Source organism: Toxorhynchites rutilus, chromosome 1 (genome assembly GCF_029784135.1).
Source record: "Toxorhynchites rutilus septentrionalis strain SRP chromosome 1, ASM2978413v1, whole genome shotgun sequence".
NCBI lineage: Eukaryota > Metazoa > Arthropoda > Insecta > Diptera > Culicidae > Toxorhynchites > Toxorhynchites rutilus.
This window is the reverse complement of record NC_073744.1, coordinates 39,901,653-39,919,987: the sequence shown is the minus strand read 5'-3', so window position 1 is coordinate 39,919,987 and position 18,335 is coordinate 39,901,653. Positions and strand designations below refer to the sequence as shown.

Here is an 18,335-nt window from a genome sequence, read left to right as displayed (position 1 = left end):
TTTCCCCCCACGGAATGCCAACAAAAGGATGAACTGTGAAGTTTGTTGAGAGACATCCTGCCATTTCCAAACGCACCGCGAACCGAATTAAGAAGAAAAGGATCGTTACTGAAGCAAATGTGCGATCTTGGTTCGCAGAAGTCGATATTTTTTAAATTTTTTTCCCTCCTTTCACCCCCATCTTTAAAGAACTCATACTTGAGCTTTCTAGAGTTGGTCACCTTTTTTTAACAGGACACTACAACACAGAGGTAAGAGGGCAAACCATAACCATTGAGATAATAGTTGGATCCCAGTGAATTTATATTCTTTTAAGAGATCCAAAAAGAGCACAAAGATTAAGTAAATATTATTTGTGTGGCTTGAACATTGTTGTTTAGGAAAAAAAGGGGGATGGGGCAATAGTCTGTCCACATTTACATGTTAACAACATTTATTGATAAAACTGTTTATTTTTGTCTTCAGATGTAAACGCAGCTTGACCTTAAACAACTCGGAACGAGTTATCGTTTTGATATACGAAGGTAAAAAATTGAATTGGGACGGTCCATAAAAAAGAAAATGCTGTTGACCAATGCTAGATGTTGCTCGAGCTCTCAATAAGTGCTGTGCCTGTCGTGTAGCGTAATGATGGTTTGCAGTGGGGATTGTCATATTGTGATGTATGGTATTATTATGTAGTATACTGTGTACAAGTTTCATGGACTGATGTTCCCGCAATCCAAAATCTCATTCTGATACAGTTCTAGAGTTGGATACAGACTCGGAAGTCTATAAATAATTTTGAAACACCTGTTCTGCAAAGTAAAGTTCTGTATTTTTTTGAGTCTTGTTTTGCAAGCATACCCCCAAACTAATAGCCCGTATTGGAGATGAGAATGGATGCACGTAAAAAAAACGGATTAATGCTTTTTGAGGCATGAAGGTGATACTCTCTTCAGGCTACCACAAAGGGAAGCGAGTTTTTTCTCAACGAAATTCACCTGAAAACTCCAAGACAAGGTTGAATCTAGAATGACCCCCAGATATTTGAAGCTATGTACCCTTTCGATGGGTACATTTGATATCTGGGGATCAGGACATGTTGTTATTCTCTTTCTAGGTGAATGGAAAAACGTGTTTTTGGTCTTCGCCAGGTTGAGTGACAATACATTTGCCTGAAAGTAATCTCTAAGGAGAGCCAGATCATACTCTATATGTGACACTATGTTTCCCGGATCCGGGCTTGGGCAAAATAGTGCTGTATCGTCAGCAAACAGTTTTGCACTCCCTTTTAGAGGTAGACTGCCAATGTCGTTCACATACAACAAAAATAACAGGGGTCCAATATTGCTGTTCTGAGGTACCCCTATATTTATGGAACACAATGTACTTTTGGCATTGTTTACTGCAACATATTGCTGCCTACCAGTTAAGTAATTGCGCACTAAATCATTGGCTACACCTCGGATTCCGTAAGTGTTCAGCTTATTCAATAGTATATTATGATCGATTGTGTCAAAGGCTTTTTAAGGTCTAAAAAGAGTGCGCTAACCATCTTCTTTCGATCAATACCACCAATGATTTCGTCTACAAGCTCAGTGCTTTCGTGTCAAAAGTTCAATTACAAGTACAAAATACAAAATACAAAATAGTATTAACCGTTCCCCGTCGGATGGACGAGAGCGCATTTGTGATATACAATATATAAATGTAACTAATAACAATAAACATCATGTTAATTAAGAGGAATAGAATATATTTTTTTTGAAGAATGAACATAACAAATGAAAATCAAAACAGGCTCTACTGCGTTTAAGGGGGAATCCGGCCTGGAAGGCCGAAAAAAAAACGGATTTTCTTTTTTTGCATACCTGGAAAGCTTATGCCCTCAGAAATTTTGTCCTGAAATGATTTTTCGATATTCGATTTCGTTGGAATGTTACAGCCAAAAATTTGAGATTATCTTAAGGGATATAGTATTGCTGTACGAATTTTTTAATGCATTTTTTCTCGAAACCATGTTTTTTCAGCAGGTGGTATCGATATCAGGATCTACTCGACCGATTTAGCCATTTTGGCAATTTTTCGAATTTTCAAAACACCTATGTAACGCTTTAGGTATTGTCCTAAAGTTTCAAAATATTCTTTGGAATTCGTTCTGCGATTCCGATTCAATGGAAAAACATTTTTATTTGATATTTTTTTATGTTTTCAACCAAATAAGTGGGGGTCTTCGTAGCCACATCGGTTGCGCGTTCGCTTAGTAAGCGATCGATCGTGAGTTCAAAACTCAGGACCCTCATTAACCATCTTTGTGTTGTTACAGAATAACTACGTCCACGCAACAAAATCATCAGCGATGGAGATCGATTCAGTGTCGGAGTCCTGGCCTCTCTCTATCCATATGCAAGCTTTGCTTGCAACAAGAAAAAAAAACATCGGGCGGTTGTGCTGTGAATAACACAATAATGATCATATCAGCTGTCTCTGCTCTCAGCCAGAAATAAACAAATGGGATAAAAAAAACCAAATAGGTACCAAAGTAGAAAGCATTAAAGTACATTGAACTAATTTTATAAAAAAAATCCGTTCAAAATATCAAGCAAATAATACCTGTGCATAAAGTTTAGATCTATTTTCTGCATCAAACGCCTTAAGTGTCCGAAGTATGATTCAGAACGGTAAGTTCTGCGAGAGGATATGCGCTTTGGAATTTATAATTCCAACATAAGCGAACACATGAGACGTGGGACAAGCGAGAAGACGAAGGAGGACCCAGTTGGACCAAATCCAGAACGTCCCGAGTTTTGCTTCAACTCATTACTCACTCATTCTACTGGGAATATTTCAAGGCAATAATTTTATTTCATTGTTTTTGCTTCTATCAAATTGGCGACCAGATTGAAAAAATATGTTGCTTTTCAGCACCAATAACGCATTGCTAGGGCTCGTTTTGTGGAATGGTCTCCAGGGGAGGTCTAAACTATGTAACAGACACTTAATCTGGCGCTGATTCCAAACAAAACAACGTAAATTGTTTAGTCTGATTAGAATCGTTCATTATTCTCAGTATGGCGAATCTCAGACGGAAAGCAAACACAAAACTATAGAGTTTGCGCTAGTATTTCTCTACGAAAATGATTTTGCCATGGAAATTAATAATCCCTCCTACATAGTCTGTCGCTTGGCCTTCATTATTAAACTTTCCATCTGGATGCAACTTACCTTATATCTACCGTCCCCATTATACATCCATCTTTCCACCCCAAACTCGAAATGCAAAGCTGCTTTCTGTCATCTAGCTTTTTGGAATGGACGAGATTTCAACAACTTTTCTGAAACTATGCTATTATTATTGTTGCAGCTATTTTAATATTTGCTGCCGGCATTTTCTCGCCTGGAGATAGAAGGCGAACCCATGTGAGAAAGCCGGATGAGTAAAAGCAATAGTAGGATAACTGGTGTCAGTTACTGTGCTGTACATTTCACAACCGGTGGAATTTGTAATGCGGATTAAGGCACTTGTTCGTTTGATGGAGACGCATGGAAAATTGTTTTTTTTTGTTTTTGATTTAAGGTGAAGGTGGAAGGAAGGTATTGTAGTATAGGTAAAGGAACGTGTTTTCATGGGGTAATAGTGTTTGTGAGATAAGAGCAAATCACACAGTTTGTTTTGATTCTTGTACGTAAATAGATAAATTCACTTATCAGACTGTGTGGCGCTTCACTGACACGAGTCTTAGAATACATTCGAAAAAAAAAAAAAATTCAATACTGAAGTAAAATGTATGACCGATGTGTTCTGATGAACAATTGCAAATATAAATATATATAGCAGGTGTATTTGCATATGAAATAAAATTCTTATCATACGCGAGCGTAACATGAGCAAATTTATAACACATGCGAATTGGGGCTCTCTTTGCATTAACAAGTTCTACCACACAGTAACTCGATGTTGATAATTCCTTAATATTTTCTTACGTTGATCGTATTGTTTTCACATGATTGATTGTAATACTTTTCCGTTTACTATTTTCAATAGCAGAGGCAGCCGAGGCAGGATTCCGAGCTCTGCAATACAATTTTCTTAACCAATGTTAAGGTTGCTAAAACTCTATAATGTTAGTTTAAACGTAATTACGTAACATTTAAACATTAGTTTAAATGTTACGTAGTAGTTTAAACATTAAACGTAAAAAACAATAATTGTATTGATATCAACTCAATTTGATTTTATTGATTTTCATGACATGAAACGCTATAACTCAGTAATAACATTTGATTGAGTAGTTTTTATAGCTGTTTCGATGACGTTGTTTGGCATCAGTGTCGAAAAAATAACGATGCTTCCACGAATACAAAGAAAACCATTGCGGAAAATTGAAAAATGAAAATTTAACTTTCAGAGCATTAGCTCGAGTTTTCCGACGTTTTTCATTTTACATTGCGACGGCAGATGAAAATTTAATATCTTGTGAGTAATCGATTAGAGTTTGGATGATATTACTTGATGAGAAGTGTGCGAAAACGATCATTAACTTTACACTGTTTCTCAAAATTATTGATTTTCGGGGGAGGGGTGAGGGAGGGAGATGCGCCATTGTGGCAGCCATTTGTGGCTTCCTTCCACCTTCACCTTAAAATCTAAATTCAAGGCTTTACTTACAGTTTAGGATGCACGGAAAGATAACATAAAAGTTTAGCGTCGTCGAGCGGAAATACAAGGCCTCGGTAATGTAGAGCATCATCGTGATGGCAAGTGAGCAGCCGCCCATGCTAACGACACTGCAAAGAATAGAGAATACAAAAAAAAAAATGGTACATAAAACGTAAAACCTATTAAGAATCATTCAGAAAAAAACAAGATGATACAAAATGAAAATCTTGTGCTGTTTTTTTTATTTTTCGACCACATTTATTCATCAGACGGTAGTTATTCGTACTGGAAACAGAGCCGATTAAGCCGATTCGTTAAGATGGTTCACGTCGATAAGGGTGGAATTTACAGCTGTTAAACGATCTGCGAATCTATTCGAATACTTCCGTCCGTTCCAGTGATATATCTACAGATTTCAATGAGATTGGCCAAATGTATGTCAACTTGCCTGCAGCTTGGCAGATAAGCGAGATAACTAAACGAGAAGTGAATCTGTAATACTCACGGCTTGTAGTGTATATACAGTGTGCAGTGAACCAGCGCGACTGCCTTGAGAATGCAATAAATACCCAATATCCTAGAGATAGTGTAGTCTCCTGAAAAGAAGGCAAAAAAGAAAATTAGGGATTATAAATGAAAAAAAATACAGTTCTGATAAATTGAATCGTATTTTCAAATTTTCAAAGCGTATCGAGCGTACACTTGGATAGTGATAACTCTGATGAACTATAGATTTTGACTAATTTGTCGAAAAAAAGTTACAAGAGGGTTGTGTCCAAGACACGGCCGTATAAGGCGTAGGACTACGTTAGGCTATAAGAGAACGTACGCAGGGGAAAGTCGGGAAAACGGACACTTATGTATAATTAGTAAATTACTTTTTTTTTATTTTAAACGAGCTGACCCGGCAAACTTCGTCCCGCCCAAAATTTGTTTTTGTTATCAATACCTTCAAACATTCATGTTTTCTTACTAAGCGCAAGTTCATGAGTCCAATCGCAGAACTGTTCATTGATTGATCTTCTAATCGACCCCGTTAAATTTACCATTTACTAAAAAATTCCTAGTACTTCTACCAAAACTCATCATAATAATAGATTATTTTCAGACACAATTCTCGTTCAAGATTTTTCAACCACTTGAAAATAACATGTTTCTCCGTTACATGGAATAAATGTTTGATACAAAAAATATGATAGAATAAAGACAGACCCCTCCACTCTTCTCCCCTTAGAGAGGGGGAAGAGTGTCCATTCACCATAGAAACGTTTCGTGCCCCCTAAAATCTTCACATGCCAAATTTGGCCCCATTTGCTTGATTAGTTTTCGAGTTATGCAGAAATTTGTTTTTCATTTGTATGACAGGCCACCCTAAGAGAGGGGAAAGGAACCACCTTAGAAATGTTTCTTCACCATAAAACCTCCACAAGCCAAATTTAGTTCCGTTTGCTTGATTAGTTCTTGAATTATGCGGAAATGTATGCTTCATTTGTATGGCAGCCCCCCTCTCTCCTCAGAGAGACGGGAGCAGTCATGGAAACGTTTTGTGTCCCTTAAACCCCTAAAACCCCCTAAAACCTTCGCATACCAAATTTGGTATTTTCTTGATTAGTTTTCGACTCGTGCAGAAATTGTGTCTAACCACCATAGAAACATTTATTACACCCTAAAACCTCCAGATGCCTAATTTGGTTGTATTTGCTTGATTAATTCTCGAGTAATGTAGAAATTTGTGTTTCATTTGTATGGTAGCCCCCCCTTAGAGAGGGGGGTGGAGTATCTAACCACCGTTAAAACATTTATTGCAGCCTAAAACCTTCACGTGCCAAATTTGGTATCGTTTGCTTGATTAATTCTCGAATAATGCAGAAATTTGTGTTTCATTTGTATGGCAGCCCCCCTCCCTGTCGTGAAAATGATTTGAGTTTATAAAAACTAGAAACATTCTCATTTTCCCATACATTTGTTCTGCTCATTTGTGGGCTTACCTACCCGTGCCGTCAATAGCGATCAACTTATAGAGTCGCGATAATATGAACGAAGGGGAATAATTGCCTGGAAATAAATAATAGATTGTTGAAGGAAATTTTCAGCCTCGTTTATACTCGAAGCAAGCTAACCAAGAAAATAAATGTTTTGAAATTCAGTGTGCGATTTGGTTTCGTGTGCCATTGGTAAAACCAGTGCCACAAATTATCAAAAATTATTCACGAATGAAGGAATTAGCTTTTCCCCAGTGTCGGATGAATTCTCTTCTGTTGACACTCAACATCATATCTGTTATAATGAGTATAACACAAGAGTCGAGACACGTGAACTTTATCTGATATATTTAATTTCGCAATGCCTTACGCATTCAGGCCCTTTCATTACTGTCAATAATTTCAGGTGATTATCACGAACGTTAAGTTGATCTTCATCGCTTGCAGTGAATTTTTATTGAAATCATGTTTAATTTTCATATTTAGAAAAAAAGAAAGAACCAGGAATCCGGATGGCTCCATGGCAAGCTGATGTTGCTGTTCATTCCACTGGTGTTTATTGAAATTGTTGTATCATTTTAATCGACTCTCGCTTGAGCAGTAGGTTATCAATAAAAGACAGGCTGACATTCGCCGTATTTGAATGTTGTGAACCTGAATATTTTTTTTCTCTCACCAAGAATGACAGCTACGCTAAACGTGGTGAGTAATATCAACAGAGTTTGTTTTTTATATGAGCGCAATATTGCATCAGTTTATTGATTTGTGTGCACGTCTTTTTCTTTACTTTTATATTTCTATAAAGTCTTTTTTTATACTCAAAGCAAGGAATATCGCTTGTTTTGCGTCACCATAAGGACTTCGTTGATGCCTTTGACATTGCACCAATGCATCAAACTAATGCCATGGCGGAGCAGATGTTAAGGTTTTGCGCCACATAGTTATTTGAGGTGTTATCAAGCTAGACCATCGTGAATGTCGTGCTGGAAAGTTATGTGTGATTGAGATGCGCGTGCCAGTCGCAAAACTGTCTCCGCCAAGGATACCATCTACGCTATTCTCGAGCATAACGAACCATCGATCGGCATCGGTCGTAAATTCCAAAATCCGCGTAAATTTCAAAATCCGTATAAAAATCTAACAAACAATGAATTGTTAGTTAAAAATGCAACCCATATTCTAACAATTGATTAACTGGTTTTTTTGTGCATACTACAATCATTTTTTCTTAGCAAATAATCAGTGAGACAATATAAACTTATCGTGAAAAGTTAAATCAATTAACACATTCAATCTGATTACACTGGAGTCACTTTTTCCGTGGCTGATACGTGCCGCGCGAAAAAACTGCGTAAATTCCAAAATCCGCGTGAATTCAGAAATCCGTGTAAAAATGAACCGCGTAAAACTCTACACCTTGACGAGTAATGCAATTTTAAGACATTTGGCATAATTTTTTTTTTAAACCTGAATTTTCGGTGATTTTTTGTTTTTCAAAAAAACTCAAATTTCAACGTTTGTGACACCAGTAAATGAAGCCCGAATGAGCTAGTATTTTGCATAGGGTATATGATCGTGCATATCAACATTTCGTAGTAAGTTCCGAATGAAAAATCGAGATAACTATTTCTATTGGCACCCAAAACCATACTTTTCGTTTCATACTCCGAATAAAAACTAAGTCCCAGAATGCCGATTTTTGACAAAAAAATGTTTTCGAGATGAAACTAGATCTCGACGTTTTATGTAATTTTCAAACATTTGGCATCAACATTTTTTTTGGAAAACCCCGATTTTCCCCTTGGGTGATTTTTCGATTTTCAAAAAACTCAAACTTTGATCGCTTTGCGCCACTCTCCCTTAAGTCCGATTGAGCTGATATTTGGCAGAGGGTGTTTTTTCGAGATGGTGAACATTTTTTATGTGGTAACTTTTTGAAATTAGAGATGACCATTTTCATTTCCACCTAATATACAGCCATTCCATGCCAAACCGATACAGTAGTTCTATAGTGGTTGTTTATATTCGTTTTTTATTGTTTTCATGAAATTTTTACATAACATATCTCGATATCAAGATGCTATGTTTCTTGTTTTTGAGATATGATTTTTCAAAGTTAACCGGTGGTCCGAAAAAATTTTTTTTCCTTTCCACCAAAAAAATACTTTTGCAAAAATTTCAATTTGATATGTCGATCATTTAAATCAGTTCAGCGATTCAAAAGTTATGATTTGAAAAAAGGCATTTTTGGGAAAAAGTGGAAAATTTGATTTTTTGGACCACCCTAAAATAGAAATGGTTACCCTAACGAAAAAATCAAAAATACGGATATAATATTTTACGGTAAAGAACAAATCTATCACTTTTCACGAAAATTAGAGAAAATGTGTTAGAGAATGTTAGAGAATAATATTAGAGAATATAGGTACGAAACCGATTACTTGAGATCGATTTTTTGTTTATTTATTTAGGTTCATGAGCATTTTAGCTGTAACAGAGCCTAGTTTTAATCGTGTACATGTCACATGTTTAAATTTCTATAAATTGCAAATTACACAGTAGTTAGAAGACGTTAGCAGACGCTTTGTCCGGTCAGAAGACGTACTTCCCATCAGAATGATGGTCCCTCTTAAAACGGAACCAGAATCATCTCCAGGCACTCCTCCTGGTACACCCTTTGGTTGATGGCATGGTAAACCAGGGCTTTGAAATCCATTTGTCGGAGATTGCAATACACAGCATAACTTTCTTCTCAAACTTATGCTTGTATTTGTCCTTCACCCCGGGGGGTGTGGACACCTTGTCGCTGGTATAATACCGGTCATTGGCGGGGATGTGGGACAGCGGAAAATAATTCTCGTCGTCCAGCACGAACGACGTCCCGCGATAATTTTTTCGTCATCCACCAGCACTGAGATTTCACGGTCGATATCAGCTCGTCCATATACTCTGGGGGCTTGGTCTTCTTCCGACAGACGATGCCCTCCTGTTTGAAGGTTCTGTGGATGTAGTAATGGGAGCAGCGAAATTTTCGGCCGGCGCCACGCAAACTCGTACCGTCCTTGTTGTCGAACAATTTTTTTCAGAAATTCCTTCTTCTGTTCGTCATGATCTTCGCCGGATGACCACTACCGGTTTTCCGCTCGACGTTCCGGAATGCCAAAAAGAGTGCCCACCGACACATTTTCGTCCCGAAGTTGGTCTACTGTAAACATTTTTCCCTAGAATTTCACGCGTTTAGAAGAACCGTACAACGCGCTCGCGGAGTGCTTGTCGTTTCGACGCCATCTTTGATCGAACTGACTCGAGCGAAAAGAAACGAGCAACCCGTTTCTAGGGAGTCCAGAGGCTCCGCAAGAAACTCAGAAAAGTCGCTTTGGGCGTCGAACGTGTTAAACCAATTGACCAATAAGAACACGGGATTTTGGCTTAGATAATGCTCGATGTTTTTTCAATTGTTCGATAGTTAGTTTCATAAAATAAATAATTATCTACATTGCAATGAATTGTTAGGGAGACCCCAAATCAATTGATGCACATATGTAAATTCAACAGAAAACGACTGAGAGCTTATTGGTTAAAGCAGGGATTCTCAAACTGTTTTGGGCAGAAAACCCCTTTTTCAGAATGAAGTGATACCTCAGACCCCCATAGCAAAACTTCTTCAATCATACGAAATACGTAACGATTTAAAAACTTTACTGTTGATTAACTCTCAACTCTCAAGGAATCGACTCAAACTTCAGAGAACATAAACCTTTGATAAAAAAAAAACTTTCGAAACAGTCGAAAAAAAATTGTGGCAATATAGTTGCCATACAACTGCTCTGATCTGCAAGAAACATCGGGCTGCTGTTCTATTAATAACCCAACAATGATCAATATCAACTGTCTCGGCAGTCCAATTTATGGAAAAATGAAAGAACAGAAAGAATACCCTTACGCCTAAATGGCTACGACTGTGTAATTTATCATAATGTAATGGAACAGAAAAACCTAACGCCTAAATGACTACCACTACTGTGTAATTTACAATTTATAGAACCACAAACATATGTACATGTAGACGATCAAAACCCGGCTGTAACAGACTAAAATGCTAATGAGCCTAATAAATAAACAAATGGGAAAAAAAAGTGTAATTAACAATTATAAATACAAATTACTCACAAGTACAAATTGCTTGCAAATACGTAAGCAGGTAATCCATTAAAAAAATCGCAAAGTAAAGATAAAAAAACATCAAAAATTCAGTGTGATGGATGAACATGGTGATTCTGTAAATTTAGGATATGCTCAATCCCTTTTAGTAAAATCCTTGTGTAATACGTCGCGAAAAACGAAAACAAAGAAGATCGAACATTTATAACTTTTCGGTAACAAGTTTCCTGGATCCATGGAGTTATTTGAAAAAATAGAAAAATATTGAAACATCTTTTGGTATCTACTCTGTTACTTTTTCATAAACAGCAGAAAAGTATGGTTACACAATGCGCGTAGGTAACCAAACATTCTGTATATTATTTTTCATTCACGTTACTTTAGTTCACTTTATTTAGCTATGTAATCACTTTGTAATCTCTTGAATTAAATTAATAGATGAGTGTATTCAAGATCAGATCAGATCATTCAAGCTCCAATGAAGCTTCACAAAGCGTTCTCACAATATGCACAAAGAAAACTGTACAGTACTAAGCTTGATATCGCATGGATTTCGACAAAGAATTACGTTTTTCATTTCAGTGCCGGTGTGTGAATTAAAGACTTCAAAAACAAGAGGTTACGTCGGAGGTACAAGGTTTTGAGCGTTAATAACTCTTTGCCGGCTGAACGAAGTCGTATGATAAACACTTCATCCGAATGATAAAATGTCTACGAGTGATGTTTTTTTCAGAAATTGGGACCTAAGTGCAAGCTTGTTATACAGTAAAATATCAGGAGCATGTTTGGACTTGATTTTGATCATGACTGCCTTCTATTAAATCGAGTATATGTGTCAAATATAGCACAAGTCAAAACGTACCTGAAGGAATCGCACGCTCAATCACATTATCTCGCACAAACTTGATCACGCTTTTTTACTTGCCGATTTTCTAATCTTGTATAAATTTATGAACTTATGTCGATGAGCCTTGTTGAGGTTTCAGAAAATACAACAATAACATTAGGTTGGGCAAAAATAAATCCATTATTTTCTCGGTAGATGGCTGTAGTGTTCAATATCTTGTATAGTATCGCTCAAACAATTTCATGGTTATGCTCGTTGTCATGGTGACATTTCACACTAGAAAAATCTTTTGCTGTGTTTTGTTTGTTCCATTCAGTAGTGAGTTGCAGGGTGCTAAAAATGGAAATCAACATAGAGAAGACACGGTACATTTTACAGTTTTCTTTGATAAAGATGAAAGTGCAAGTCAAGCCGTTGATATTGTAAATGGTGTTTATGGTGCCGATACTGTGTTTACGGTGCTAATTACGTGCAATTTTGATTTTGTTAATTACGGTTCAGGTATTTTTGATTTTAAAGGTGCACCTCGCACAGGCAGGCCTGTCGTCGAAATTGTCGATAAATATCTCAGAAAAAAACCAAGTTGAGCGGCATATTAGTCGTAGCAGCGCCTAGGAGCTGAAGATTGACCATAAAACAGTTTTAACCGCAGAGCTGCATTCACAAAGATGCTCGGTGTTTGGGTAACACACCAATTAACACCAAAAATACGATGGATCGAATTTCTATCACATAGGATAATATTGTACGAAAACGATCGTGGTCAAATCATGGTGATGCAGCTCGAATGGTGAATAGCGGTGGCCAAACCACCCAAGGGATCGATATCGACCATTTGAGAAACCCTGGTTTAACAGGAAAAAGAAAGAATAAATCGGGCTTAATATGTTCAAGTATTCCTACGTAAAAAATACTGCAACTAATCTAATGGAAACATGAAGTATGGCAGTATTCTAAACTAGAAATTTGTAAAAAATAAAAAAAAAAATTCTTTCATGTTTCTATAGTTTAGGCGTTCAAGAATATACCCTAGAAAGGACATATCGAAAATTCCATTATTTACCGAGTTCGAGCCATTTTAGTGATGCGGTATCTAATCTGGTACGGCCAAAACAATGAACTTTAAATGCATGTTTTCAAACTGGGGTACACGATATCTCAAGTTCTACTGAACCGATTCGTGACGAAATCATATGGATACAATCTGCATCTCTCTATCGCATGAACCTCTAAATTTGATTTGAAATGATTTTTTTGAATTTTACTAAAAAATCGGGAAACGTTAGAAAAAACGTTTTGAACCGCATTTTGTTTTTCAAACAGCCGCCATTTAGTCAAAAAAGATGTTTTCGACTTGTCCGAGGTTCATGCGATAGCGGCATCTTTACTGATTCAGAATCTGTCCGATTTTTATGTTTCAGATAACCAGGAGGGCTGGAATCGTGTACGCCATTCATCAGCTTTTACTATTCTAGTTATGAATATTTTTTCTCCGTTCAATTTTTGTTTTATTGTTAAAAGATAAATGAACAAATAATTATATAAAGGATCGTAAAAATACTCTTTTTTTATTTTCACGTAACTCGAAAAAACGTCCTAAATTAGTGTTCCTACACTAGAATACTCCCTTAAAGGCACCAGGAAAACAAGATTATTTGTTTAACTAAAAGAGGGAAGAGAGGGAAGGTGGAGGATGGTACCTTTACAAACTGTTTTTAGATGGGTATATAAGCTCAATGAATATAAAAGCGCATTCAAGTATAAAATTTCCACTACTGCTGGAAAAAGGAAGGACATTCACTTCGATAAATACCTTCGATAAACTGCGTGTCCGAGTGCTCCCCCAGAAAGCTCCTTCGTTCGATGTAACATCGAACGGCCGTCCCCAGGTCCATGAAGGCCACGAAAGCTATCCAGCCTCGAAAGGCATACAATAGTTTGCGATCCATGGCTAGCTGTCTTTTTTTTCAGTTCTCGATTCACACTGTGATGATGATTAAGTGTCCTTTATCTGTGAGTGCTTGTGGTGATGGCGTCCTGTTGCTTGGTATATTAGCAGCTGTGCAGCTCACTTGGATTGTTGTTTAGCTGTTGATTTGTACTGGCAGTCGTTTGCCAAATTTGTGCAAGTTGCATATGTTACCTGCACATGGAGAAAAAAAGAGAGCAGATAGGGCCATTAGGATAATTGATATTTCATAACTATTGCAACGTAAACCGACACAAATATTTATTTGAGTTATAACAAAAACAAGCAGATTTTGGGGATTATACACCAAAACCAATCGACAGAATGTATCTTAATTGCACCACTTGTTCTTCCCAAAGCTCCCAAAATAGTGCCAATGAAAATTCACCACTCTGAACCACGGTTATCACGGAACGATATGTTTTCCTCCTTAATGATGGCTTGCGGAAGGGTTGCATTTTGGGCAAAACAAACAATAATGGAAGCAAACAGCCTCCGGGTTGCCCAACGCATCGATACAAACACGGATGCTGAATTGCAGAGTTTCATATTTGTAAGTATGGTTTTATATCGAAACAGAATTATTGCCAATAAAGTTTGTTTGTTTCTTCTGCTGTATATTTGTATAGGTTCTCGTATTCTTCTGGAGAGGTCTTCAATATAAACCACGAGGGAAAATGGCAACAGTCTCTGCTAGAAAACCATCGTGAGCGGAGAAACGGTTTCGTTTGTTTGGAGATTTAGTAAACAATATGAAGATAGGATGAGAACATTCAACAAAGGAACCGATTCCGTTTAGGACTTCCTTTCAGATAGTAGTAAGTAAGCATAGTTTCATCCCTTGGCCCAATGGATATTTAATATGATTTCGAGATTTCTGGGTCATTTTTTCACATTTCTGTAAAGTTTCGCAGTTGTTCGAAAGGAGGTATTCTTTATCAATCTATAACAAAAAAAGTAAAATGTAATTTTTTGGCGCTTGTATCACTTTGCGAGATTACGAAAGCAGAGTGTCGATTTTTGATGAAAAAATTTTTTCGAGATGATAGTAGATCTCGACGTTTCGTGCAATTTGGAGATATTTGGCATCAGAATTTTTTTTTAAACTCTTATTTCATGTACGATTTAGTGAGCGGCATTTTAGAAATCCCGAGAGCTGCATGACAGGAATTGCGCTGAAAGAATCGTGTGTAAGCAAGCATTTCAAGATATGAAAGTCAACCTCGGTAATACAATTCAAAAACTTCACAGAGCTGATCCTAGAAAACATGTTTAATCGTTTGAGATTGAATTTTTCATTTTTCTTACAAAACTGCAAATCTTGTATCGCAAAAACACGCTGAACTTATTAAGTTCCGCGACAGTGCAGGGAATCTGACCGGACAACAAAATGTTCCAAGCACACCATACTGCACATTGATAGAAACCAATCGGGGGAAATAAATTTTGCTATCAAGAAGAATGGCGAGATTTTCATCGACCGAGGTAGAAACTACACCAACAACAACAACAAAACAGCAATTGATTCGCTTTTATACGATATATTGAGCTCCTTTATTTTCTACCCTGTTCACCCATCAACGTCTTCTGGTGGTTAGGTTGGGAATTTACAGCAGGTTGTTTATGCGCCCCCTGACTGTCACCTGAGTTTCCGATGAAGAAAAAATACGGAGTAATGAATGCAATGTGGTATGTCATGCGATAGTCAATTCATGGAACGGGTGCATACCATTCAGTGACTGAATGGAACTAGAACAATAAATTGTGAATGATGAAACTAATTCAGCAGTATCGGGATATCGATCGGACCTGGTGTACACTGCAATCATTGTGAAGGGAATTTACAAAGGTTTACTGAATACACGCTACAATAAATCTTAACTAACTACAGTTCTGTAGGAAAAACATTCTCAAATTCCAGTGAAAACTATTGTGTTCGATTTGCGCTCCACATCACACGTATCCATTTGGCAGCTTAAATGAGGCCATAGATCAAGCCGACTGCAATGTCATTCAATTTTACCGCCTACTATATTTCATGATGGGAACAATAGGACCCAAAGTATCCCTCTCATCCGTTACGGGCTGATAATTTTTTGTTTTCGCCAGAGTAAATGGCGTGGTCTGTCGGGAATCACCACGAAAGGAAATTGATTTGCTCCTGCAGAGTTATTTTCCGGGTTGATGGGAAAACCACTATTGTTCACCGTTCCTGCTATACTCTGTGGCGCCGAACTTTAGCGAACGTGCTGAAGTAGACACCTAAAATATCACCTGCGGACTACCGGAGTTAATCCATCGGGAGGGTGCATCGTACACTTCACCCTGTCATCCTGTGGTTACACGCTGTGGAAGTGAGAAATAGTATGCAATAATGATGATGAAGCTGTTATTGTGTCGATAGCTTATGAGCAAGTGGATGATTGTGGAAAGAAGGCAGCAAATTAAAAATAAAACCAATGATAAAATTTTGACCCTGGAACCGATAAAGGATATTTTTTACATTAGGTGGAACGAATTTTCGATGGCGTGCTTCAACATAATCATTAATCACTCAGTCTGACATTTATATGACAACTGGCACTCGCACTAGTTTTCGTACCACATTCTCAAGCCGTCGCCTTCGCTCCACCGTCGACAATCTGGATGGCGCTGCGCGAGATAAATCACATTTTTGTTGCTTTTTTTGGGTGCTTATTTTAACCGTATTTCCTCGTTGTATAGTTTTGCACTTGGCAGCCCAATGGTATGCATTTTTCATTGCACGCCAATGTGACAGTAGGATGACGCGGGCGTGGATTTTTTTTCTACGCGAAGAACAAAGAACACATCCGCTGTCAAAAAAAAAAAAGTTTCACGCTGCATAATAAAATGTTCTAAGTCCAAAAAATGCAAAGCAGGGGAAAATGGCGCGATTTTCTCTCTCATGATCCCAGTTCAGATTGGCATGAACACGGAAGATTTTACCTTTTTTTGCCGGCGATTTTGTTTGTCATACACCAATCAAAAACGAGATTTCTGTGCTCACTAAACAGGATAGCAGCGAGAGGTATCCAGAGTAGGGGGTCTTTTACGTACTTGATGACGGGAGAATTTTAATTTTGTTTGATTATGAGAATACAAATGGGAATACATGATAGTTAGTTCATTTTAAACAGTGTCCCAGTTCATTTAAACCCGACCGATCGACTAGTTTTTAAAGTTAGCCTTCGGACAACTTCTACAGTATAATGGCGAATGGAGATTTTGCTGCGTGCTGTCTGACCATCGACTTGAACGTTATCTTTTGGAAGGCAATAGCGAATGTTCTCTGAACTCTTGTTAATAATTTGAAGACAACTGGTTCGGTATAAGATCTGCAGGTGCGCCACGTCTGTCGCGCATTTGTCAGTATTTACATACGATGTATGTTCAGAAAATATCGCGGCTGTTGATTTTCCGCGGGTGACGTATATTCGATTTTCTATTTTTTTAGTGGCGTTAAGTTGGTAATCATGTCTCTCGCTCATGCTTACATGTTCGGCAATTTAGAATGTTGACTGTGGCATACGGAGTATCGGTGGTACAAAAGTTCTCTGAGGGTCGAGAAGAGCGTACCGGACGTCCGAGCACGTCAACAACAGACGAAAACGTTGATGAAGTAAAGATAATGGTATTGACCAATCGTTGAATTGTCGTTACAGAATTTGCTGAAAAGATTCGTATACAAATAACTTAATTTCGACCAAAAACAGAATCGCGATAACATACCGTTTTATCTCATATTCCGAACACTTAAACTTTGATGGCCATTAAACAGTGTTTCATTACTTAAAATACACTTTCGCGAAATTAATTTGATTTTTAGATACAATAGAGCATTCGTTTCCATTTGACTAAAATAAAATTGATTTACAAATACATATTCATGGTGAAAAACTAAAATTACTTTTGTTTCAAATTCCGAACACCATTTTTGTCACTGACTCATATTCCGAACACTTTTGTCTCAAATTCCGAACTGCGAAAATGCATTTTTTTAAAATAATAACTTTTAAACTAGTGGACGGATTCATATGATCGATATATCAAATTAAAGTCAATTAGCTAGTCTTTTTTGGAAAAATGTTAAACTCGCAGAAAATAGATTTTGCTTTTTAATTATTGATTGTATTTGTTTCTTATAGTTTACATGGTTTCGGGACCAATGGCATTATATCGGTGTCGATACCTGTAAATGATTTAAAATGAAGTCTACAACCCTAAGAATGTCAAGGTTTTGATTATTGAATTACTTATAACGTTAAGGTTCAGTAAATTCACATTTAAAAATGAAGTGTTCGCAATTGGAGTCATGCGTAGGAACTTGATTCATATTCCGAACACTAATTTTAATGAAGATTTCATTAAATCATTTTATTTCATCCATTTATTGTAGATTCCTACCATTTCTAGCACTTAACATGAGAACAACAAACAAAATAGTTGAAAAAACTACAAAAACTGAAAAATTAACGATGCTTGTTTTTTACAGAATTTGCTAACCCAAACATTTAGTCATTGGTTTTGACTGTCACTTTTTTGCAAATGCTTAATATTATAAATTTCAGGCTGTTTCAGGTATCGAACCTGTAAATAACGTTCAAATGAAGCCTATACCTCAAAGAATGTCTGTGTTTTCATTATTCAATCATTTATAACATAAAAGTTTAGTAAATTTACATTTAAAAATGAAGTGTTCGGAATTTGAGACTG

General features: G+C 37.1%; 1 protein-coding gene across 1 annotated transcript in view; it reads right to left on the bottom strand.

Moving 5' to 3' along the window:
- The window catches only part of LOC129763645 (uncharacterized), a 59,053-nt gene that overhangs the window by 9,529 nt on the left and 31,189 nt on the right, over positions 1-18,335 (bottom strand). The window contains exons 2-4 of the mRNA XM_055762892.1: positions 13,446-13,775; positions 5,148-5,238; positions 4,652-4,770 (exon numbers count right to left, since the gene is read on the bottom strand). Of these exons, the coding sequence (XP_055618867.1) occupies positions 4,652-4,770; positions 5,148-5,238; positions 13,446-13,581 (346 nt within the window). The 5' untranslated portion in view covers positions 13,582-13,775. The remainder of the gene's footprint in view (positions 1-4,651; positions 4,771-5,147; positions 5,239-13,445; positions 13,776-18,335) is intronic.